The 24,243-nt window shown below is 41.5% G+C and overlaps 1 protein-coding gene across 1 annotated transcript in view; it reads left to right on the top strand.

Moving 5' to 3' along the window:
- Positions 1-1,557: 1,557 nt before the first annotated feature.
- Positions 1,558-24,243, top strand: part of LOC139155166 (vomeronasal type-2 receptor 26-like) — a gene marked incomplete at its 3' end in the record, with an annotated part of 35,017 nt that continues 12,331 nt past the window's right edge. Inside the window, exons 1-3 of the mRNA XM_070730250.1 lie at positions 1,558-1,784; positions 2,416-2,704; positions 18,541-19,335. Coding sequence (XP_070586351.1) covers positions 1,558-1,784; positions 2,416-2,704; positions 18,541-19,335 — 1,311 coding nt within the window. The remainder of the gene's footprint in view (positions 1,785-2,415; positions 2,705-18,540; positions 19,336-24,243) is intronic.

The following is a 24,243-nucleotide window of genomic DNA, read 5'->3' as shown; positions in this document are numbered from 1 at the left end:
GTCAGTGGTTCAAATCTCACCCCCGGCTCAAGGTTGACTCAGCCTTCCATTCTTCCAAGGTAGGTAAAATGAGGACCCGGATTGTTGGGGGCAATAGGCTGGCTCTGTTAAAAAGTGCTATTGCTAACATGTTGTAAGCCGCCCTGAATCTAAAGAGAAGGGCGGCATAAAAATTGAATAAATAAAATAAAATAAATAAAATAAACCAGAGATGTGTGCTGTCTCTCTGGAGTTAAAATCTCTGATGTAATGCAAAATCTTACCAAAATAATAAAGTCCACTGACTACTGCCTCCTACTGGTGATCCATGGGGGAACAAATGACACAGGGAAAGACCTGACTCAAATAATGAAAGACTATGACCACTTGGGCAACACAGTCCAAAACCACTGCACAGGTGGTTTTTCCTTCCATTCTAGCTACAAGAGGATGACACCCAGCAAAATAACACACAATCCCACAAATAAATCATTGGCTAAAAGACTGGTGTTTCTTCAAATAAAGATGTTCAAACCTCCTTGTGAGAATGGGCCTTAAAAGAACAACAACAGATGGGTCTTTGCCAGCTTTAGTTGTCCTACTCACTACCTGAGGAGGCCGGTTAGGATTTAAAGGCCAGAGCACAGATTGCACTGTACAGGCAGTGAGAGGAACAGCTAAAGCATGGAAAGGCCCGGGGGAGGAAGGTCCCTGAGTGCTGACAGTGGAATTCTGGGGGTTGAAGTCCACTCATCTCCAGGTTGCTAAGCTAGCCAGTTTTCTTCTAACTTCTCCCTGGGTTTGTGTGTTTGTGTCTGTGTGTGTGTGAGAGAGAGAGAGAGAGAGAGAGAGAGAGAGAGAGAGAGAGAGAGAGAGAGACAGAGAAAAGTTTATTTTAACTCTTCAAAGTTAAAAGTTTTTTTTTAATTTTGCAAAGTTCTAGTAACTAGTTTTTCACTGAAGTTGCATCAGCCCTTTTGTATGGAGCCTTTGGGCTTTAACGTTCAAAATAAAGTTAAATACATGTTGGCTTTAACTCAGCAGGCAGCTATTTCAGATCTGTGAGATGCTCTGGCATTAACTGGCCCCTGGGATTTTGTCTTCACGCCAACAAATCTCAGATTTATTTGTTTCTTCGGCCACAGTTGCCGTGTATTCCCTCCGGGGTCAGTTTCAAGCATTGAGCTCCCAAACCTCTCAATTCTAGATGACTGATTTAATTCCATCTCTGCCCCTGCCATTATGTGCCATATGGGGATTATTTCCCTTTCATTTCTTTACAGAGAATTCCCCAAAGATGAATTATCCAGGGATCTCTCCTAAGAAAGAGAATTATGATCAAGGTTTCAGCTCTGCTCTTTGGCTGAATCCTCCAGGGGAGACTTTGGGCAGAGAAATATGGAGTTTGGGGGCAGGCAGAGTCTCTCTTCTTGCATGTATGTCTTTCTCTTTTCCAGGTGAAGCTGTATTTCAATCAGTAAAACGACTGGATCATATTCTACCTTGTGAGAATCCTCTGAATTCTTCTACTTCTTCTTTAGGAACAGGAAGGAGATTGATCGAGTCACCCCATGAATTATGGATCTGCTGCTTCTGCTTCTGGTGCTGCTTTTATCCCAACCAGTCTCTGGGAAGCTGAGAAGGAAATGCCCGCTGAGTTTGGAGCACCAGGATGGAAAACAACCACAGAGCTTTTACAGTCCAGGAGACCATCTCATTGGTATAGTCATCACTGGAGATGACACATTGCATACAAAGTTGATTTTCAACATGGCTCCTTCTCTTCAGTTTGTTTTCCATCATCCGTAAGTCATTCAGGGTGATGGAGTTGCACTCCCTCCATTCTAACATTCTCCTTTTCTGTTTTTTCACAATGTATTCCTATATTGGGGACTATGTCTAATTTCCTGAATGATTTTGATTTCCATGGCTTCTCTCATTTTTCTGATTTTGTGAAAGAGACTCAAATCCAAAAAGGTTGAGAAAAAGCTGAAAGAGCTGTAGATTCTTTTCCTCTCTCTGTTCAATCCTTAATTTATTCCTTGAATAATGAATTTTATTTAAAGTAGTGGAGGAATCAGTTGTAGTTGCCATACATCAGCCAATTTCCATTGCTTTTGGTTCAGTAGGAATGTGGAAGATTATACACTGCTCAAAAAAATAAAGGGAACACTTAAACAATAGAATATAACTCCAAGTAAATCAAAGTTCAGTGAAATCAAACTGTCCACTTAGGAAGCAACATTGATTGTGTTGCTTTTCACATGCTGTTGTCAGCACATTCAACTTTATACAGAACAAAGTATTCAATGAGGATATTTCATTCATTCAGATCTTGGATGTGTTCTTTGAGTGTTCCCTTTATTTTTTTGAGTAGCATATATTAAAAGAAGTATTTGTTATTACTGTTGATTATAATAACTTTTTTTACAATAGGGATGTTTATGGTTTTTTATCTGGCTTAACATTAATTTTCAACATTCAACTGATCAACAAGAATTCCCAGCTCCTGCACAACCTCACACTTGGCTACAATATCCACGACAACTATATGAGCACCTTTCACACTTCAGATGTCTTGCTGGACATTCTCTCCACTGGAGAAGCCAATGTCCCAAACTATGGCTATGGAAGGAAGGACAACCTTCTGACTCTTTTTGATGTAGCTAAAAGGGAAATCTCCATTCAGATGTCAACACTAGTAGGCACCTGCAAAGTCCCACAGGTTTGTGTGTCTTTTTCTCCATCTGGTAAAAGTAAATGGTGGGTGACCAACACATGCAATCATGTCTTCTTCATGGAATTCAAGAGCTGCTTTTCTCCATACAGTGATCCCTCGAGTATCGCGAGGGTTACGTTCCAAGACCCCTCACGATACTCGATTTTTCGCAATATAGTGGTGCGGAAGTAAAAACACCATCTGCGCATGCGTGCCCTTTTTTCCATGGCCGCGCATGCGCAGATGGTGTTTTTACTTCCGCACCTGGGAAGACCCAGGGAAGGTTCCTTGTCCGCCCGCCGCTTTTCCGCCGCTTGTCCGGCCGCCGCTTGTCCGGCTGCCGCTTGTCCAGCCGCCGCTTGTCCGCCCGCCACTTTTCCGCCCGCCGCTTGTCCGCTGCCCGCCCGCCCGCCGCTCGCCTGCCCACCGCTCGCCTGCCCGCCGCGGGGAAGACCCAGGGAAGGTTCCTTCGGCCGCCGAGCAGCTGATCTGCTCGGCAGCGCAGTAGCAGCGAGGAGCCGAAGATGGGGTTTCCCCGTTGCCCACGCAACAGGGAAACCCCATCTTCGGCTCCTCGCTGCTACTGCGCTGCCGAGCAGATCAGCTGCTCGGCGGCCGAAGGAACCTTCCCTGGGTGCCGCCCGCCGCTCGAGAGCAAGAGGGGGAGAGATAGAGAAAGAGAGAGAAGGAAAGAAAGAGATGAGAGAGGAAGGGAGTGTGAGAGAGGAAGAAGCAAGATAGAGAAAGAGAGAAAGATGAGAAAGGGAGTGACGTCATCGGGTGGAAAAATCGCGATATAGCGTTTCGCAAAGATCGAGATTGCGAAACTCGAGGGATCACTGTATTAGCAAAAATGTCAATGTTTTACCCCATTATGTTCATGTTGAGATTAATGATAAAAGGCCTGAAATGCAAGCAATACAGTCCATGGAGAAGACATTCTACCAATATTTAACTGATCAAAAATATCCCTAGTTGCTGGGGCCTCTATTGGCATCTTTATTTTAGAAGACAAAACCTGCAATTATAGACCAAATGGACTAGCAGACATTGTGGCTAAAATTTATGTCGCGATCCTCTTAGTTAAACTTGAGAAACATGCATTCCTTGCAGAAGAACTAGAAGGTTTCAGGTAAAGTTAAAAGCTATATAGATTTTATAAGAAATAATGCATGTTAATAATCATATATTGGCTCAAATTGGTCTTGAAATATCTAATCTGTATCAGTGAGGTAAAACAAGATTTGCTGGCTTTCTAGATGTTAATGCAGCATTTGACTCAATAAACAGAGAAATATGATGGAGAAGCTGCTTTTCTCCATATTAGCAAAAATGTCAGTGTTTTACCCCATTATGTTCATGTTGAGTTAAATCATAAAAGGCCTAAAGTTCAAACAATACATTCAATGGAGAAGATATTCTACCAACTATTTAACTGTTCAAAAAATATCCCTAGTTGTTGGAGCCTCTATTGGCATCTTCATTTTAGAAGGCAAGAACTGCCCTATCCACTCAGGTTGAAGTTGGCAATAATAGCATCTTAGCTATCTAAAATGTGGAATAAAAAGGACTCTAGCAATTATTGACCAAATTGACTAGCAGATATTGTGGCTAAAATCTATGCCATCATCCTCTTAGTTAAATTTGAGAAAAAATGCATTCCTGGCAGAAGAACCAGAATGTTTTAGGTAGAGTTTAAAAGCTATGTAGATTTTATAACAAATATTGCGTTAGTTAATGATCATATATTGCCTCAAATTGGTCTTGATATATCTAGTCTATATCAATGAGGTAAAACAAGATTTGGTGGCTTTCTAGAGGTTAGTGCAGCTTTTGACACAATGAACAGAGAAATATGATGGAGAAAATGGATTGCCCTCAAAACCGAGCTCAGCCTGTTGGCCCTGATCCAGGCCCTTCTTTGTGAGGGAGATTTGGGCTCAATAGAGCCACAAGAAGAGGGATCTATGCTTACCAAGGAGGGAAAGGAAAGATACATATTTGAACAGTTGCTATTCAGTATAGATATGAATGACTTACCAGGACTAATACATGATAAAAAAACAGATCATAAATAAATGTTATTTCATTGTTTGAGAAAAAATACTGTTATTGGACCAGTAAAATGCAGTGCACCTAGTATACAGCACTTGGATTTCAGAAAAGCTTTGACAAAGTAAACCACAACCTATTTCTTGGTAAGCTAAAAATATGTGGGATAGAGAACATTATGTCCAAGTGGAGTCAGCCTGTGGTCCTCAGTGGAACTACGTCTGCGTGGAGGGAAACTAGCAGTTGGGGACCCCCAAGGTTCCATTTTAGGCCCAGGACTCTTCAATATCTTCATGAATGATTTGGATGTGGGGAGAAATGGGGAAATCATCAGATTTGGAAACAACACTGAAGTTGTAGGAATAGCCAACACCACAGAAGATAGCCTGAAGATTGAGATGGATCTAGATAGACTTGAACTCTAACAAGACGGAATTCAGTGTAGAGAAATGTAAGGTTTTGCACTTAGGCTAGAGAAACCAAATGTACACTTTCAAATTAGGTAAAATCTGGCTCAAGGTCCAGATGGATCCAGATAGATTTGAACCCTGGGCCTATCTAACAAAATGAAATTCATTGTAGAGAAATGTAAGGTTTTACACTTAGGCTAGAAAAAACTAAATGTACACTTACAGATTAGGTGAAACCTGCCTCAGTTGTAGTAACTGTGAGAGGGATCTTGGAGTCGTAGCGGATAATCACTTAAAAATGGACCAGCAATGTGTGGCACCAACAAAAAAAAGCCAAAAATGCTTGCATTAATGGATAAAAATAATCAAGATCATGTGAAGTATTAGTGCCGCTTTATAATGCCTTGGCAAGACGACCCTTGGAATACTGCATCCAAGTTTGATGACCATATTATAAAAAAAAGATGTAGAGACTGAGATGATTAAGAATCTGGAGACTAAAACATATGAAGAGCCGTTTCAGGAATTGTGTGTTTCTAGTCTAATGAAAAGGAGCCGTGGCGACTGAGAGGAAAATGTAAAGATGGTAACCAAAGGGCAGCCATATTGTGATATCAAGTTCTCTTTTATACTCAAATGATTCTTTTCTACATATGCACAGAAGCAAAAAAACCCAGAAATGGACAAACAAATAAGTGCCCGCTTGCCACATTCTCCTCTCACTCTTGGGGCGAACGGCGGCAGCGCAAGCAGTGGGGCGAACCGGCGTGAGAGGCGAGCAAGGGGCAATCGGCGGGGGAAGGCAGCGCTTGCAGTGGGCCAGGGCAGGCATTGGTCTGGGGAAGCACCGGTGCTGTGTGTACATGTGGGCACACACAGGCATGCCCGACATCACCACCAGTGCTAGCCTACGCACTACATGGCCGTCACCGGAACCACGTTCCCCACCGTTGAGGCTGGGGCCCACCACTGGTTCTGCCTCACAAGGACATTCATTCATTCATTCATTGGATTTGTATGCCACCCCTCTCCGTAGACCTGGGGCGGCTAACAACAAGGATAAAAACAGCACGTAACAATCTAATCCAATACTAAAATAACTAAAAAAAAACCCTTATTATAAAATACCAAACATACATACAGACATACCATGCGTAAATTCTAAAGGCCTAGGGGGAAAGAGTATCTCAGTTCCCCCATGCCTGATGGCAGAGGTGGGTTTTAAGAAGTTTACGAAAGGCGAGGAGGGTGGGGCCAATTCTAATCTCTGGGGGGAGTTGGTTCCAAAGGGCCGGGGCCGCCACAGAGAAGGCTCTTCCCCTGGGTCCCACCAAATGACATTGTTTAGTTGATGGGACGCGGAGAAGGCTCACTCTGTGGGACCTAACTGGTCGCTGGGATTCGTGCAGCAGAAGGCGGTCCCTGAGATAATCTGGTCCGGTGCCATGAAGGGCTTTATAAGTCATAACCAACACTTTGAATTGTGACCGGAAACTGATCGGCAACCAATGAAGACTGCGGAGTGTTGGTGTAACATGGGCATATTTGGGGAAGCCCATGACTGCTCTCGCAGCTGCATTCTGCACGATCTGAAGTTTCCGAACACTTTTCTTTTTTTTTTTAATTTATAAATTTTTTATTATTAAAATGTACACATATACATCATATATACAACTTATGGTACATTGCGGGGCATATCACATATAAAGGAAAAAGACAAAAAACAGAAAACAAACAATCGAACAAAAACAAAACTAATAACAATATCGGCGAATAAGCAGGGGAGTTGAGTTGAAAACGATAATTAGATCAAGATATTTTTGCACAGTAACATATTTCGAATAGGTTGTCAAGCGTGTTAGAAGCCAGTGTTGCGTTTGCATATATTGTTAAGAAGTTAGCAAATAATAATGGTAAGTTTACATAGTTAAATACATATACAGTCTCATGTAATAATATTAGATAATGGAATACTTTATACCGGATTTGTAACAGTTCATGTTTTTTTTTTTTTTTTTAAAGCCTATTGGTCTCTCTGTTGCTTCCTAGCCATTTATAGAGAGGGTCCCAACAACTGTTAAACATCTCTAACGGTTCGTTCCTGACTAATAGAGTCAGTTTCGACATTTCTGCGCAGTACATTATTTTCCTAATTATTGCTTCATTTGGGGGAGGGTCTTCATTCTTCCACCACTGCGCATATGTTAGTCTTGCTGCGGTAGTTAAGTGGATGATTAGATGAGCTTGGGGTTTCGACAATTTTTGCCTAATTATACCTAATAAAAAACATTCAGGGGTTTTGTCAAGCGTCAATTTTAATATTTCTTCAATCCAAATTCCGATCTTCTCCCAATAGGTTTTGGCTTTGTTGCATTCCCACCATAGATGAAAGTAGGTACCCAATTCTTGTTGACATTTCCAACAGATTGGTGAAAGTTTGTTGTTCACTTTGGTTAATTTAATTGGGGTAATATGCCAACGGTAAAACATTTTGACCAGGTTTTCTTTATAGGAGGTGGCAATAGTCAGTTTATAGTTCTTTGTCCAGAGAGTTTGCCATTCCTCCTCTTTTATCTCTTTTTTAAGGTCAAGGTTCCATTTCTTAACATTGGATTTTTTGTTAAAGGTGTCCAAGTCATTGTAATTTAAATAACCGTAAAAGTTTTTGATTATCTTATCTTGGGGGCCTATACATAGCTTATCTAACAGAGCATTTTTGGTAATCCCGGAATTTTTTTTGTCTTTGTTTAATTTAGTCTGGATCTGAAGGTATTCCCACCATTCCACTTTTTGGCCCGAATTTTCAAGTTCTAATCTTGTTTTAATTGTCCCGTTTGGGTTTAAAATGTCTTTATATCTTAATATATTATTTCTCTTATGTAAATTAGGATGTACATAGGCTTCTAAAGGGGCATACCACATGGGAATTCCTTTATATAATTTAGTTTTAGTTTTTTTCCAAGTGCCAATTAACGATTTTCTAATCGGGTGATTGGAGAAGTATTTGTGGGTTGACGGCTTTTCGTCCCAGAGATAGTAATGCCACCCTGCATGGAGGTCATGACCTTCTAATTTAAGAAGTCTAGTGTTTGTTAGACTCATCCAGTCTCTTGTCCAATCTAGCGATGCAGCAGTATAGTAGTCCTTCCAATTTGGAAGAGCCAGGCCGCCCTCTTCTTTTTTTCCTTGTAAGTATTTTAGTCGGATTCGGGGCCGTTTGTTTTGCCAGATAAAATTGTTAGTTATTTTGGTCAAATTGGTAAAAAATTCCTGTTTTAATTGTATAGGGATAGTTTGAAATAAAAACAATATTTTAGGCAGAGTGTTCATTTTGATGGCTGCAATTCTCCCAAGGAGGGATAGCTGTAAATTCCTCCATTTTGACAAGTCTTTATTTATCTTATCCAGTAATATATCGTAGTTGTTTGATTTTAAGCTTGACACTCTATTTGTCAAATTGATGCCAAGGTATTTAATTTTTGTGACAATTTGAATATCCAATTTAGCAGATAAGATGTCTTTTTGTGCTTGTCGCATGTTTTTTGTTAAAATTTGGGTTTTAGTTTTGTTTATTTTGAGGCCTGCCACTGTACCATATTCTTCCAGAACTTCTAATAGTTTAGGACCTGATTTTAAAGGATCTTCTAGGATGAGTACCAAGTCGTCTGCGAAAGCTTGGAGTTTATAGATTTCTTTCTTACAATTTAGACCCCGTATGTCTTCCTTATCTCTTATTATTCTCGCTAGTACTTCAAGAGTTAAAATGAATAATAGAGGGGACAGTGGACAACCTTGTCTTGTGCCTTTGTATAAAGAGATTTTGGTTGATGTATCTCCATTGAGAATTATATAGGCCGATTGGACAGAGTAAATAGCTTTTATTGCGTTAATAAATTTGGGGCCAAATTCCATATACTCAAGCTGTTTTATCATAAATTTCCAAGACACATTGTCGAAAGCCTTCTGGGCATCAAGAAATATTAACGCCACTTGTTTCTCATTATGGGCTTCGTAGTATTCGAGCGTGTCTAGCACAATTCTAATGTTATTCTTTAGCTGTCTCCCGGGGAGAAAACCGTTTTGATCTGGATGTATAAAATAATTTAGAAAACCTTTGATTCTGTTCGCCAAGATAGAGGTGAAGATTTTGTAATCGGCATTTAAGAGAGAGATCGGGCGATAGTTAGCTATATCTGTGTGGTCTGTATCTTTTTTTGGAATTAACGCTAGGTTTGCTTCTGTCCATGAATTTGGGATTTTGCCTCTATCTAGAGCTTCATGTAACGTCTCTAAAAGGGCTTTTTCCATTTCCTTAGGAAGATCTTTATAAAGTTCTGTGGGGAGTCCATCCGGGCCTGGTGCTTTGTTGTTTTTTTGACTTTTTATTGCTTCCTTTAATTCTATTTCAGTGATCGGTTTATTGATTATATTGACCATTTCTTGTGGTACTTTAGGTAATTTAGCCTGCTCTAGGGTTTCTTGGATTTTTGTGTCTTGAGTATTGTTTTGTATAGTTTCAGAGTATTCATAAAGTTTACTATAAAAATCGCTAGCAATCGTTTTTTTCCTTTCCAAGTCATGGCATGGTTCCCCGTTTTTGTTTTTTAGACAGTTTATAAGTTTCTTTTCATTTTGCTTCCTGAGCTTATTGGCTAGCCATTTGCTAGGTTTGTTGGCATTTTCGAAATTGTGTTGGCTAGTTCTTTTTATTTGTTGTGCCCAGTTTTGTTGGTCAATTAAGTTTAGTTGGTGTTTAATTTGTAGCATACTTTGTTTGATTTCATTTTTAATGGGGAAGTTCTGAAGTTCTTCTTCTAAGGCCCTATACTCTTCTTCTAAATTAGCTAACTTCTGTTTTTTTTGTTTAAATTCTTTAGCCATGAATGAAATAGCTATCCCTCTAATAACAGCTTTGGCAGTATCCCAAACATTTTGAAGGCTAGTGTTGTCTTTTGGATTTTCTTGGAAGAAATAATTCATTTCAGTTTTAAGTTTTTGCTTAAAGTCTTCCTGACTTAAAATGGATTTCTGAAGCGACCATCTACAATTCTGTTTGTTTCCTTTCCAGGTAACTTTGAGCGCACTATGGTCTGTAATATAATTAGGTTCTATATCTATCGAGTGGATTTTGGTGTTAATTTCTGTTGTTGTCCAGACCATATCCAATCTTGACCAAGATTGATGCCTATCAGAGTAAAAGGTAAATTTTTTAAGTTTGGGGTTTCTGTCCCTCCAGCTATCTTTCAATTTTAGTTCTTTAATTAGATCAAAAAAGGTTTTAGGTAATATTCTTTTCTTTTGTTTGGTCTTTTTGTCATTCTTATAGTCCATTTCATTGTTGGTTATACCATTAAAGTCACCTAATAAGCAGATATTGTCAGTGGCATGTTCTCTGATGGTGATTAATAGTTTTTTATAAAATTTTTCTTGGCCTTCATTCGGGGCATAAATATTTATTAAAGTTAATTTGTCCTTTTCTATAGTAAGTTCTAAGATTAAAATTCTACCTTCTCTATCTTTATATTTCAATTCAGCTTGAATATTAGGATTGATATAGCATATTACGCCTCTCTTTTTTCCCCCGGCAAGTGACGTAAACAGATTCCCAAGTTTATTTCTTTTGAGTAGGTGCTCAAATTTATTTTTAATGTGGACTTCTTGCATTGCAATAATGTCAAAGTTTAATTTAGCAATTTTATTTAGAGTTTGGCTTCTTTTTTTTGGTGCATTTAGGCCATTTATGTTAATTGAGTATAGTTCAATTCCTTTGTTTAGTTTTCCTTGTGCCGAGTTTAAGTTATCTGTACTTGGGTCTTGTTGCCCTTGTACTTCTAGTTTCTTTTGGATATCCTGTATAGCCATTGTTGCCTAAAGTTAGTTTATCAGTAGCCTGAGTTCTATCTAAACTTGTTGGGCTCTGTTCTATAGGTTGTACACTAGTGGAAGGGAGGTTCGTTGTTCCGGTATCGTCTTGTGTTTCAGAAGTTCGGTCGGTAGAGAAATTTTTGTCGAAAAATTCTTCAGCTTTTTCGACAGAGTCTATTTTTAATTTTCTATCTTGCCAGGTCACAAGCATACCCTCTGGGACTAGCCATCTAAAATTTATATTGTGTCTGGTCAATTTTGCTGACAGAAAGGTGTATGGCCTACGAAGGTCTCTGACGTGTTTTGGGACTTGTTTTAATATTACCAATTGTCTCCCCTTGTGTTCTATAGGATCTTCCCGGGCTCTGTGAAGGATTTCATCCCTGACTGATTTTTTGATAAATTTGATGTGAACTTCTTTGGGGAGGTTATGGCGTCTAGCGTAGTTAGTGTTTATACGATAGGCTTCATCGATCTCGTTTAGCATTGTATCTTTTTCAATGCCCAGAGCCTTTGAAAGGATATCGGCCATAATGTCTGGTAGGTCTTCACTTTTTTCCTCCCTGAGATTTTGAAATCTAAGATATTGGTTAGCTTTTTCGCTCTCTAATTGAATTACTGTGTTCTCTAAATCTTTGTTGGCGTGGATTAATTTATCTGTCAGGTCTTCCATTTGTTTGTGTTCTTGGTCTATTTTGTCTTCTAAGACCTGTATCCTCTGTTCTTGTTTAGTCATTTGTTGTTGAAAAGCCTCGTGCTTTTTGTCCATGTTCTGCATCCACTCTTTTAATTCGGATGTATCGCTCCTCACCTCACCTAATTCTTTTTTAATATCCTGATGATTTTTCAGCATTAGCTCCTGCATTTGAAGCAGCGTGGCTTGAAGATCTTTATAAGAATTAGACCTCTCTCTAGGTAACATATCGTCGAGAGATCTCTGAGTAGAGGGACTTGGTATGGCTGATGTAGAATGGGTGATTGATTTTTTCCCTGATCCTAGCCTAGACAAATTAGAAAGGCTTGTCATTTTTACAGCTGACCACCAATTTGCCCACTGATACAATTGTTTGATGGTCTGATCCAGAGTTTAGTATCGATAAAGTAAAACAATATATTTTAAGTAATGTGTAGTTAGGATATCAATTCCTGTTGGACTCAGTAGTAGACCTTAAAAGGTAAAAGTTTAAAGATATTTCTTCCCTCTAGAGAATGGAAATACGTAAGGGAAGTTAGAAGGAATATGTTCAGACAGGTTGTATATTAATTAGTTATTAAGTAGTTATATATAGTTTAAACAAAGTATATAACTATTACAAAGAAAATAATACCTTATCTTAATTATAGTAAACTTCTAATTAGGGTGTCGTTTACTATTGACCGGTAGCAAATTAACAAAGACAGAATAGTATATATAGATTAATTCAGAATATTGCTGCAAGTATATCTTATCTTATATTTCTATTTCTATTGTTCTATTTCTATTAATACCCAGTACTAGTTTTATAGTTTAGAATAAGTACTTGCAAAGTTAGTAGTGTATTCAAATATCCTATAGCTAAGTTGTTTTTACAAAAAGACAATAGTTATCAATTAATATATACAGAAAATTAATAATAGCAGTTAATGTCTTGTTATATTAAATATATTATATTAAATAGTAAAGTCAATAAGTTCATTCATATAAATTCATTACATTAGAGTTGATTAAGGTGTTAATTATTTGATATAGATAGTGACGTTATAGAGTAGAGGGATACAAACTTGGTAGAATACAGAGACCTTATGTAAATTATCAACTATTAATAGGGATTAGAAATTTGCGAGACAGTAGAGCATAAGAATTACTTATCGTGCAGTTAAACAATTAAATGGAGTATCAAACCCTTCTGAATCTTCAAACCCTAATTCATGGAGTTCGGGTAGGGTTTCAGTGGTGTCGCACGCTGATGTTATTTTGGATTCGTTATTTCACTGAGTAGGTTAGTCAGTAGGACCGATCTCTCTGGTAGAAGTTTCTAGGGTGCTCTCCAGCCGCTTATAATCCCTCCTGCGATCTACCCCTCCCGATATCAGACGAAAGAGGAGCCTCCGATCGCTGTCCCCCATAGACGAAGTAAATTGAAAATTAGAAAATTAGAAAAGCCGACGATCCCTCAACTCGCTCTAATGTGACGCAGCAGCAAAACAAACAAAGATCGAAGAGCCAGAGAGGAACCAGGAACCAGGAAGTAGATGGATCACGCTGTCCCGTTGAGACCTCTTTAGAAGATTCCAAGTTTAACCATTTAGAAGAGAAAAAGTTCATTCGGAGAATTACGTTTCCTCGCGGGACGTCAGGTCTTCTTGGTGTATGTTATACGCTTTAAAGGATGTTGTTGAAAGCTTTCTTAAATAATTAGTATGACTCACAAACAAACGCTCGCCGCCAGCCGGAAGGAGGAAGATGTCAATTCCTCCCTCCTCCTTCCCTTGTCGCTGCTTATCTGGTTTTTAGCTCAAGCGACGCTAGCCCATATATGAGGAAAAAGAAGTTAAGTTCGTAGATCTCACTTTCAATCCGACTCCGGTATGTTAATAGTCAACTCCTCTGCTCGATCGCCGTAGCTAGCGTTCGTTTAGTCACCTCCAGCTGGGAACACTCTAGGCCGCCATGACGCTCCTAGCTTGCAGGCACTCAGTCGTAGGGGGGAATGTCCGCTCCGCCGATCGGGCTGCCGCCTCAAATCGTGCTAACGGTATCCCCTTTACGCCAGACCCTTTTCCGCAGAGTCTGGGATCCCCGTAGGACCAAAGAGAACCTGAAAAACGGTGGTGTTTGGCGGAGCTCGGCTCCACACCGTCCGTTCTGTTCCTCAGTTGGCTCCGCCCCCTCCGAACACTTTTCAAAGGTAGCCCAATGTAGAGAGCATTGCAGTAGTCGAACCTCGAGGTGATGAGGGCATGAGTGACTGTGAGCAGTGACTCCCTGTCCAAATAGGGCCGCAACTGGTGCACCAGGCAAACCTGGACAAACGCCCCCCTCGCCACAGCTGAAAGATCTTTCTCTAATGTGAACTGTGGATCGAGGAGGATGCCCAAGTTGCGGACCCTCTCTGAGGGGGTCAATGACTCCCCCCCCAGGGTGATGGATGGAGAGATAGAATTGTCCTTGGGAGGCAAACCCCACAGCCACTCTGTCTTATCAGGGTTGAGTTTGAGACATGTCCATCTGTCCCTCCTTTACTCGGAGGGGAGGGAATTCTGACCCCCTGAGAGAGGGTCCACAACTTGGGTTGTCCTCCTCGATCCACAGATGACATTGGACCATCATTTTTCGGCTGTGGCGAGTGGGTATTTGCCCAGGTTTGCCTGGTCCACCAGTTGTGGCCCTATTTGGACAGGGAGTCTCTGCTCACAGTCCCTCATGCCCTCATCACCTCGAGGTTCAACTACTGCAATGGTCTCTACATGGGGCTCCCTCTGAAGAGTGTTCAGAAACTTCAAATTGTGCAGAATGCAGCTGCGAGAACAATCATGGGCCTCCCTAGGCATGCCCGTATTTCTCCAACACTCCGCGGACTGCATTGGTTGCCGATTGTTTTTCGGACACAATTCAAAGTGTTGGTAATGCCCTATAAAGCCCTACATGGCATTAGGCCAGAATACTTGTGGGACCACCTTCTGCCGCATGAGTCCCAGCGATTGGTTATGTCCCACAGAGTTGGCTTTCTCTGGGTCCCATCAGCCAGACAATGTCACTTGGCAGGGCCTAGGGGAAGAGTATTCTCTGTGGTGGCCCCGGCACTCTGGAATCAACTCCCTCCGGAGATTCGCACTGCCCCCAGCCTCCTCGCCTTCCATAAGAGTCTTAAGACTCACGTGTGTTGCCAGGTTTGGGGCAATTAGGTCCCAACCCCCTGGCCAATGAAATGAGATATATGTTGTATGATTGAACTGGTATGATTGTTTTTATATATTTGATTTTTAGATTGTTATTTTAAATTCAACTAGATATGCCATTGTACTGTATTGTTATATTATATGCTGTGAGATGCCCCGAGTCCTCAGAGAAGGGCAGAATACAAATTTAATAAATAAATACATATTCTATTTTTAGCTCATTGTGCGAAAAACAGGATATAAAGTTGGGCCTAATTTATATGCCGCCCTGAGTTTGTGGAGAGGGGCGGCATATAAATCCAATAAATCTAATCTAATCTAATCCCTAAGTAAGAGGAAAAAATACATTAAGAACATATGTCATTGCTCATGTCACGACTTATGGGAGTGTTCAGTATACTGGGAGTCACGTATGTATTGTTGCTTTGGTATAAAAATGGAGGTGTGAAGATGTCAATTGCCTTCTTCAGGTGTGATTCTCTACCTGAGTTGGCCTCTCCTTGATTAACGAGATAGTAAACGTCTGTTCCTGTTCACCTGGCTCCTGTGTCATTATTTTTCCTTTTCTCACAATGAACTAATAACAGTGTGTAATATTTCAGGGGCTGGCACAAAGAATAGGGGGGATTGGTTAACCAATTTTCCAAAAACTGGAAAACAAGACAAGAAACAATGGATTGAAACTAATCACGGAGAGAAACAGCCTAGAACTAAGGAGAACTTTCCTGACATTTAGAGCAATTAATCAGTGGAATAACTTGTCTCCAGAAGTTCAACACTGGAGGTTTTAAAAAAGAGACCAGAAAGCTACTTTGCTTGGAATAGTATATGGTCCCCTGATTGAGGAGTAGGTTAGACTAGAAGACCTCCAAGGTCCCTTCCAATTCTTTTATTTTGTTTTAAGTTCTTTTATAGGTGCACATGTTTAGCATGCTAAATACCTAACACTCTAGTTTACACTAACAAAATGATATTATCATACTTACACATGGTCTTTGGGAAATGACATAGTAGCCACAGTTGGTCAGCCAATAGAGCATGTAACACCTTTCCTTTCCTGGGGTTGTTTTCTCTGAGACTGAATCTGGGACCCTCATCATCAAAGGAGCTCAGTGAGAGAAAGGGCCTGAGTGAAAGTGGGGCTTAAATGAAAACCTCATAGCTCTCCAGCTTCCTCAGCCCCAATTATCAAAGTATAAGAGGCCAAGGTTTCCCCCATGTTCTCACATCCATCTGATATTTGGGGCTTCAGAGATAAATCACTAGCACAGTGATTTTCAACCTTTTTTGAGCCGCGGCACATTTTTTACATTTACAAAATCCTGGGGCACACCACCAACCAAAATGACACAAATCTAATAAATAAATGAATGAATGAATGAATGAACGAACGAACGAACGAACGAACGAACGAACGAACAAACAAACAAACAAACAAACAAACAAACAAACAATTTATACATACATACATAAATAACCCCCTCATATATACAATCCCATGTAACATCCCCTTATAAATACAGGCAATCATCAATCATCCCTCCTCAAATTTATACCACTGTCACATTTCTGGGTACTTCTCCTGTGTTTCCCCCTTTTCTCTCTCATGTTTCTCATTTCTCTCTCTTCTTCCCTTTTTCCCTCATTCCTTCTCCCTCTCACTTCTCCTCTTTTTCCATCCCTGTCTCTCTCCCCCCTTTATGCGTGTGTGTGTATACACACTCGAACCATTTCCAAAACCAGTTGAGGGCTGGGTTTTTTTCCTCTTTTATTCTTTTCAAAAACAGGTGTGGGCTGGGGGAGGGTTTCTTATTATTTGGGTGCTTTTTACAATATGCTTCAAGAATCACCTCTCTCTCTCTCTTTTGTTTCTCTCTCCTCTCATTCTCTGCCTCAATCATTTTATCATTTCTCCTTTTTTCTCCCCTTTTTGTTCTCATTTCTCTCTCTCTCTCTCTCTGTTGCTCTCTCTCTCTCTCTCTTCCTTTCTTCTCTGTGGAGGCCGGCGAAGGTTTTCCTTAGTTTGAATGTTCTGAGCAAGCTGGCAGGGGGATGGGAAGCAGCCCCTTTACTGACAGCCCGGGACGGGACTGTGAGAGGGGTGGGCATTCCCACAGCGCTCGGAGCGGCTAGCGGACGGATCGCCAGTGCTGCTGCAGCCACCAGGAGGAAACGGGGGAGCTGCCTTTCTGGCGGCAGTCCAAAGTGGCGGGATTAGTCATCTGTTGTCCTCAGGAAGGCAGAAGCGAAGTGCCCCCACCGCCCGCTCGCTTTCCAACGCTGCGCCCATTGCGCCGGGCTCTTTGCCTGAATCCGCCTCCTTTCTGAGGCTCAAGCGAGCCTCCTTCGCCGGCAGCCGGGGGGTCGGCTTCGCCCCCTGCCCAGACGAAAGTGTGCGTGTGAGGGGGGAGAGGTTGCTTCTGCAACGGCATGGCCAGAGAGAAGCGGGATAGCAAGGCGGCGGCATTCTTCTGCCTGGCCTGGGGCTCTGCTTGGTTTTCCCGGGCTTCCCGCAGCATGTAGGTGGCCGAGAAGACCAAGCAGGACTGTGAGAGGGGTGGGCGTTCCCACAGCGCTCGGAGCGGCTAGCGGACGGATCGCCAGCGCCGCTGCAGCCACCGCTGTGGGAGGAGCCGTGCCCCCAGAAAGCCGGAGAGAAGGATGGATCAGGCAGGCAGGGACAGCCACAAGTAGAAGCCTCAGCCCTGAAGCTCCCACTTGCAGAAGCCGCCCCTCCCCCGGCTATTGCCCGCCGCTATTAGCAAGGAGAAGCCATGCGCGCAAGGGGGCTGACTTTCAAAACAACCTTTGCCGGCCTCCCGCGGGAGGGTGCCAATAGCAGTGGCGCCGGGGGGGCGGCTTCTGCAAGTGGGAGCTCCAGGGCTGAAGCCTCAGCCCTGGAGCTCCCACTTGCAGGAACCACCTCGCGGCACACCTGACCATGTCTCGCGGCACACTAGTGTGCCGCGGCACACCGGTTGGGAAACACTGCACTAGCAGAACCAACCCAATCACAGCCTCTGAGGAGTATCTTGGGGTGGGTAAAAGGACTCCAGCTGCTGCCCTCACAGTTGAATCGGGAATTTACACAATTTCTGCTTTGTGTAAATTCAGAAAATATGGAAATCGGCATAAAATTTAATCTCTGGAAACTGATGAACGTCCAAAACAGTCAACATTTCAATTAAAGAGAAATCTTGGATCATACAACTGAAAAATCCTGAGGTCTGCCTGTTTTTTGTATAACTGGAGAAGAAGCTAAAAGGATTCCTCCAGAAAAAATCTGGGATACAGAAACAGAAAAAAGATGCACTAATCCTCAAAAAATATAATAGGCCCTTTATTGGAATATAAATACTTCAGTAAGCAGTTCAATGTGTTACTCTAATTATTGTAAATTGTAGAAGTGATACAGTACTGGTAATATTATTTACATTATTTATAGTTTATTAAAATATTTCCATTTCATTTTTGTTATACAATCTTCCTAATATTCTGTCTTTAATATTTCAAACAATGTCTAACTACAATTTGTTCTAATACATTAACGAGAAGCAGGTTGGATTTATTAAAATCTAATATTTTGGATTTGAGCTGACCCCAAATATAACACAGAATTTTTCCTTGCTTTTTCAGATCACTTGTTTACCTGCTTCAGAGGATCTGAGTGATAAAAGCAAATTCCCCTTTTCCCACCAGATGCAAGAGAAAGAAGGGATCCAGTACCCAGCCATTGTCCAACTGCTCCTCCATTTCAGATGGACCTTGATTGGCCTCTTTGCTTCAGACACAGAGAAGGGAGAGAATTTCATGAGGACTTTCCCTCCTGTGCTTGTCAGGAATGGAATTTATGTGGCTATATCACAACAATTCTCAACAACTGAACCTACAGCCTCCCTCAGGGATGCCCTCTCTAAGTGGAGACAAGTCAATGTCTATGTTCACTTCATGGAATATGATTCCCTTTGGGACAGAATTCTTCCTTTCCATGAAACATTTCTGCACTTGCCAGGACTCATTGAAGGGAAAGTGTGGATCCTCACAACTTTTGCATTGTATACAATAGACAAGCGCAGACTTCTCAAATACATCCACAGTATTTTGCAGTTTGGTTATCTGCCCAAAGAAAGCCCAAAAGATGAAGCCTTTGAACCTGAGTTCTTTGTGGAAGAAAAATTTCAAGATCATTATTTTCTGTGTTCTCTTTCAAAGAATGTCTTTTCTGTCAAAGGCCGCAGAAGATGCACCCAGAAAGCCCCACTGGAGACCCAGAGGAAAAGGAACAGAAGAGGGATCGCAAATGACTATCACTATTACAGCCCCATGAAGACTCTGGCCCAGGCCTTGAATGCCGCCTATTCCTCCAGATTGAGGAGGAGAAGGAAGGAGCGAGAAAAGAGGTTGGGGTCTCCCAGGCTGCAGCCATGGCAGGTAGAGGGTCCTGATATGGATCCATGAATCTGATATTCTTTGGAGGAGGAATCCAGAGGAGAAGGAGGGGAACCACCCCAACAGATCTGACCAATTTAATTACTCAAGGAATAATGGTTCCAGAGCAGCAGGGTGGGGGTGTTTCCTAATTTTTTACTACTACTCTGTGGGCGTGGCTTATTTTGTGGATGTGGCTTGATGGTCATGTGACCAGGTGAGAGTGGCTTATCAGCCATGTGACCAGGTGGGGGTGGCATTGTAGTCGTGACTGGGTGGGAGTGGCTTCATGGGTCATGTAATTCAGCAGGCAAGGCTCAATAGTGATGTTAAGTGGGTGGGTGTGGCCTACTCAATGTCACTCATGTCAAGGGGTGCCTCACCTGGCCCCTCCCCTCCCAGGCCTTCCTTGTCATACCCAGCCTCAATGATTCTGTATATTGTTCAAAACAGTCATTAGTGTTATGGCTGATGTGGCTGAACGTGGAATGGAATAGTGCAGTGTTTTTCAACCGGTGTGCCGCGGCACACTAGTGTGCCGCGAGACATGGTCAGGTGTGCCGCGAGGCGGTTGGCCCCCCCGCTATTGCCCCCCCCCTGCCACCGCCGCCGCTATTGGCACCCTCCCACGGGAGGCCGGCAAAGGTTGCTTTGAAAGTCGGCCCCCTCGCGCCCATGGCTTGTCGTCGCTTCCCCAAAGCACCGTCGCTTGCCCGAAAGCGCGCTCCTCATCTCCCTGCCAGCCCGCGGGGGGCGGGGAGGTGCCGGCAGCAGAAGGGAAGGGAGCCGCGGCCGCCCCTGCCTCCCCACGGTGCCTCCGGCCCCCTCGGCCTTTCGGCGCTGCCCCCCGCCCGCCCCCTCTCCTCCTCCGCTGTCTCCTGCCTTTCGGCGTGGCTCCTCCCGCACCCGGAACGCAGGAGACAAAAAATGGCCCAACTCTCGTTCTCTATCCGTTCTCAGTGGAGGCCAGCGAAGGTGATATTCAATGTCGGGAGCGCGCGGGCGGTTGCGCACGCTCCCTACCCCCCTGCTAGCCGCTCGGAATATTCAAAATAAGAAAAGCCTTCGCCGGTGAAGGCTTTTCTTATTTTGAATATTCCGAGCGGCTAGCAGGGGGGTAGGGAGCGCACGCAACTGCCCGCGCGCTCCCGACATTGAATATCACCTTCGCCAGCCTCCGCTGAGAGGAACGGAGAGAGAACGAGAGTGAGTGACAGCAACAGACAGCAAGATAGAGAGAAAGTGAGAAAGAGAGAGAGAGAAAGGGGGGAGAGAAAGAGATAGCAAGAGAGAGAACAAGAGAGAGAAAGAGTGAGAAAGAAAACGAGAGAGAGAGAGAAAGCAAGAGAGAGAGAGAAAACAAGAGAGAAAGTGAGAAAAAGAGAGAAAGAGGGAGGGAGAGAGAAAGAGAGAGAGAGAAAGAACAAGAGAGAGAGAAAGAAAATAAGAGAGAACAAAAGAGAGAGAGAGAAAAAATAAGAGAAAAAGAGATAGCAAGAGAGAGAGAAAGCAAGAGACAGATAGGGAGAGGAAAGGAGAGAGAAATGAGAACAAAAAGGGGAGAAAAAAGGAGAAATGATTGAGGCAGAGAATGAGAGGAGAGAGAAACAAAAGAGAGAGAGGGGGGTGATTCTTGAAGCATATGGTAAAAAGCACCCAAATAATAAGAAATGCCCCCCAGCCCACACCTCTTTTTGAAAAGAATAAAAGAGAAAAAAACCCAGCCCTCAACTGGTTTTGGAAATGGTTCCAGTGTGTATACACACATACACATAAGGGGGGGAGAGAGACAGGGATGGAAAAAGAGGAGAAGTGAGAGGGAAAAGGAATGAGGGAAAAAGGGAGGAAGAGAGAGAAATGACAAACATGAGAGAGAAAAGGGGGAAAGACAGGAGAAGTACCCAGAAATGAGATATAAATTTGAGTAGGGATGATTGATGATTGACTGTATTTATAAGGGGATGTTACATGGGATTGTATATACGAGGGGGTTATGTATGTATGTATGTATGTATGTATGTATGTATGTATGTATGTATGTATTTATTTATTTATTTAATTTGTGTCATTTTGGTTGGTGGTGTGCCCCAGGATTTTATAAATGTAAAAAATGTGCCGTGGCTCAAAAAAGGTTGAAAATCACTGGAATAGTGCATTAAGCTGGGCTTATGCCACCTGATGTACAGAATAAAGACACACATATTTATGCTCTGGACTATAAATACTGAATGCACGGAAACCCCTGAAAAATATGTGGTAGCCCTGAACAAAAGAAAGGCAGTAAAACAGTGTATAAAATATTAACACGTGATAAATAATGGAACAATTAAAAATAATAGCACAGGACTTCCAGGGGAGGGGCAGAGTTAAGGGAGATGCCGCTCCATTTGACTCTGAAATTTTCCGGCCGGGTGCTCTTTTAGAGGCATTGTAATCCCTGGAGAGGTAAGAGACGTGAGTAGGAATACCACAAGATAGTGGGGGGGTGCGCAAACCCCACCTTCTTTGGGTAGATCCCACATAGCCAGACGAAAAAGAAGCCGGTGTTTGACACTATGGCCCGAAGACATGGCGACCCTTTAAGAGATCAGGAAGAAGACAACACGACAGAGACGGTATAACACCATTGGATCGGAGAGAGACAGACAGTGAGAAGAAGAAGATAGACCAGACGTTCTTCCACGAAGACTCCTGAAAGGATATTGGCGAGAGAGGCTCCAGATGAGAGGGAGACGGCGATGCAGCAAGGAGAGAGATCGGAGGGGTAATCAGTGAGACCGGAAATAGTGAGTTGCAGAAAACTGCAAGCTCATCGGTTCGAAGGAAGACAATTAAGATTTATTCCCCCTTTTCACACGCAGCTTCTCTTCTTTATACATTAATTACAGACCACTTTAGACTAATTTGGAGTACAGGTAACCACCAAACTTGTAATAGTAAACCAAGAGATTAATTCAAACCCCCTTGCTCTTTTTTTTTTTGGATCATTTTTCCTACTGAGAACTTTGCGTAGACAAGGACTACCGGAATATAAAGCTAGTACCCTTCCCCCTGCCTTTTCGATTTCTTTTTTTTCTCTGTGTCTATCACCTCTACTACAAGTGCTGATCTGATTTGAAATCAATTGGAATAAAAGACAATCTTAAGGAAGCAAAAAGTAAAACGTAAAAGTATAATCGGACTATTGGAACTGTGGAGATGTCAATGTAAAACGTGAAAATAACTTCCTGACAAGGGATCATTCTTCCGGAACTGCTAGAGACTTCCCCCCCCTCCTTCTTCACTTCTTCTTTTTTACAATTAGGATGTTTCCCCTACTTTTTCCTTGCTTTAATTTTTTGTCTCTTTTTGCGTCTTTTTTATTACCATCTCTTTAATAATTATTTTTCCATTTTTCTCCTTTTTTTTGGCCACATTTTTACTTTTTTCTCCCCCCCATCTCCCCTTATTTTTTTTCTCTTCTCTCTTTTTTCTTTCCCCACCCTTTTGGAACTGAATAGATCACCTAATTTATGACAGTCATTTTTCATTTTTCTATTTGAACACTTCGAGTTATTAATTGATCATTAATTGAATATAATCTACATATAATTTAGATATTACTGTTTTACATATTTAACATATTATTACTCTCTATTACCCTTAATATTCATGATAAGTAATTAATTATTAATCTTTAACCTATATGAATAGATAAATTAATATACTTTATTATTAATATATTTTATTGTCTATGTAAGATAAGTAAATATAGGTGACTAATTGATTTGAATATATTAACTGAAACCTAGCTAAATATTTCATTGGATTTGACGTAAGGATTTATTTATAACAATTGCCTCAGGTCACAAATAGCATAATAATTGATATAGGTATATAAGCATATGAATAGTAATTGTAATAATAACTGCTAACTGACAACTGTAACTTGATATTCTACTACTCTTTTTTATGCATTTTCTTCTTCTCTGAGACCAATAGATAGAGTGATCATAAGATTAAGATTAAATATTGTATGAATTGAAGTGTTGTAGTGTTGATAGTGTCGAAATAATCAATTTAACATAATAGTCATATTCAGTAGCATAATTTATAACATTAAGGGTTTTACTCCACACTTTCATCAAATAGTAATTATTAAATGTTACATTTAATAATTACTATTTGATGAAAGTGTGGAGTAATTTTTTCAGAGTAGTAAATATGTCACAAACTTATACAAAATCTCTCAAGAAACAAGTGCCAACCACACTGCTTGCAATTGGACCCAAACCACCGACAGAAATGACAACAATAGAGAAACAAGAACAAGTCCCATCTCTTCAATCTATTCAGAGCTCCCTGGACTTAATACAGGAATTTATGAAACAGACTCAAGAAACCATGTTTAAAACACAAGAAACCATGATTCAAAGCCAAGATCAAACAAATAAAAACTTTGAATTTATGAATGGAAACATGGAAGAAATTAAAACACAAATAAGAAATATACAAGAAGTAATTGATAATCACGACCAGAAGATAAAAATAATGGAGGAGACCATTGTGAAGATGGAATCAAAGATAGAAGGAACAAAGAGAGACTAAGAGCAGCCAACCGAGAGCTGGAGAGGGCAGTGGCATTGTTAGAAATGGAAAAATCTAACTTCTATATGAATTCAAAATGTACCAGAAGCTAATGATGAAGATCTCTTCAAAATAATGATTGAAATATTCACCTCACTCCTAGAAATCGATGAAGAAGGGCTCAAGAACCATATTGACGAACTGTATAGGGTCCAAACAAACTACACCAGACACTATAAGTTACAGAGAGAGGTACATATTAGATTTACAAAGAAAACTGTCCAAGGCGAAATATGTAAAAGCACAAGAGGCGAACCACTAATATATGAAGGGAAGGAGATAATA

The sequence above is a fragment of the Erythrolamprus reginae genome (assembly GCF_031021105.1).
Source record: "Erythrolamprus reginae isolate rEryReg1 chromosome 13 unlocalized genomic scaffold, rEryReg1.hap1 SUPER_13_unloc_2, whole genome shotgun sequence".
Taxonomy (NCBI): Eukaryota; Metazoa; Chordata; class Lepidosauria; order Squamata; family Dipsadidae; genus Erythrolamprus; species Erythrolamprus reginae.
This window is presented reverse-complemented; position numbering and strand designations above follow the sequence as displayed.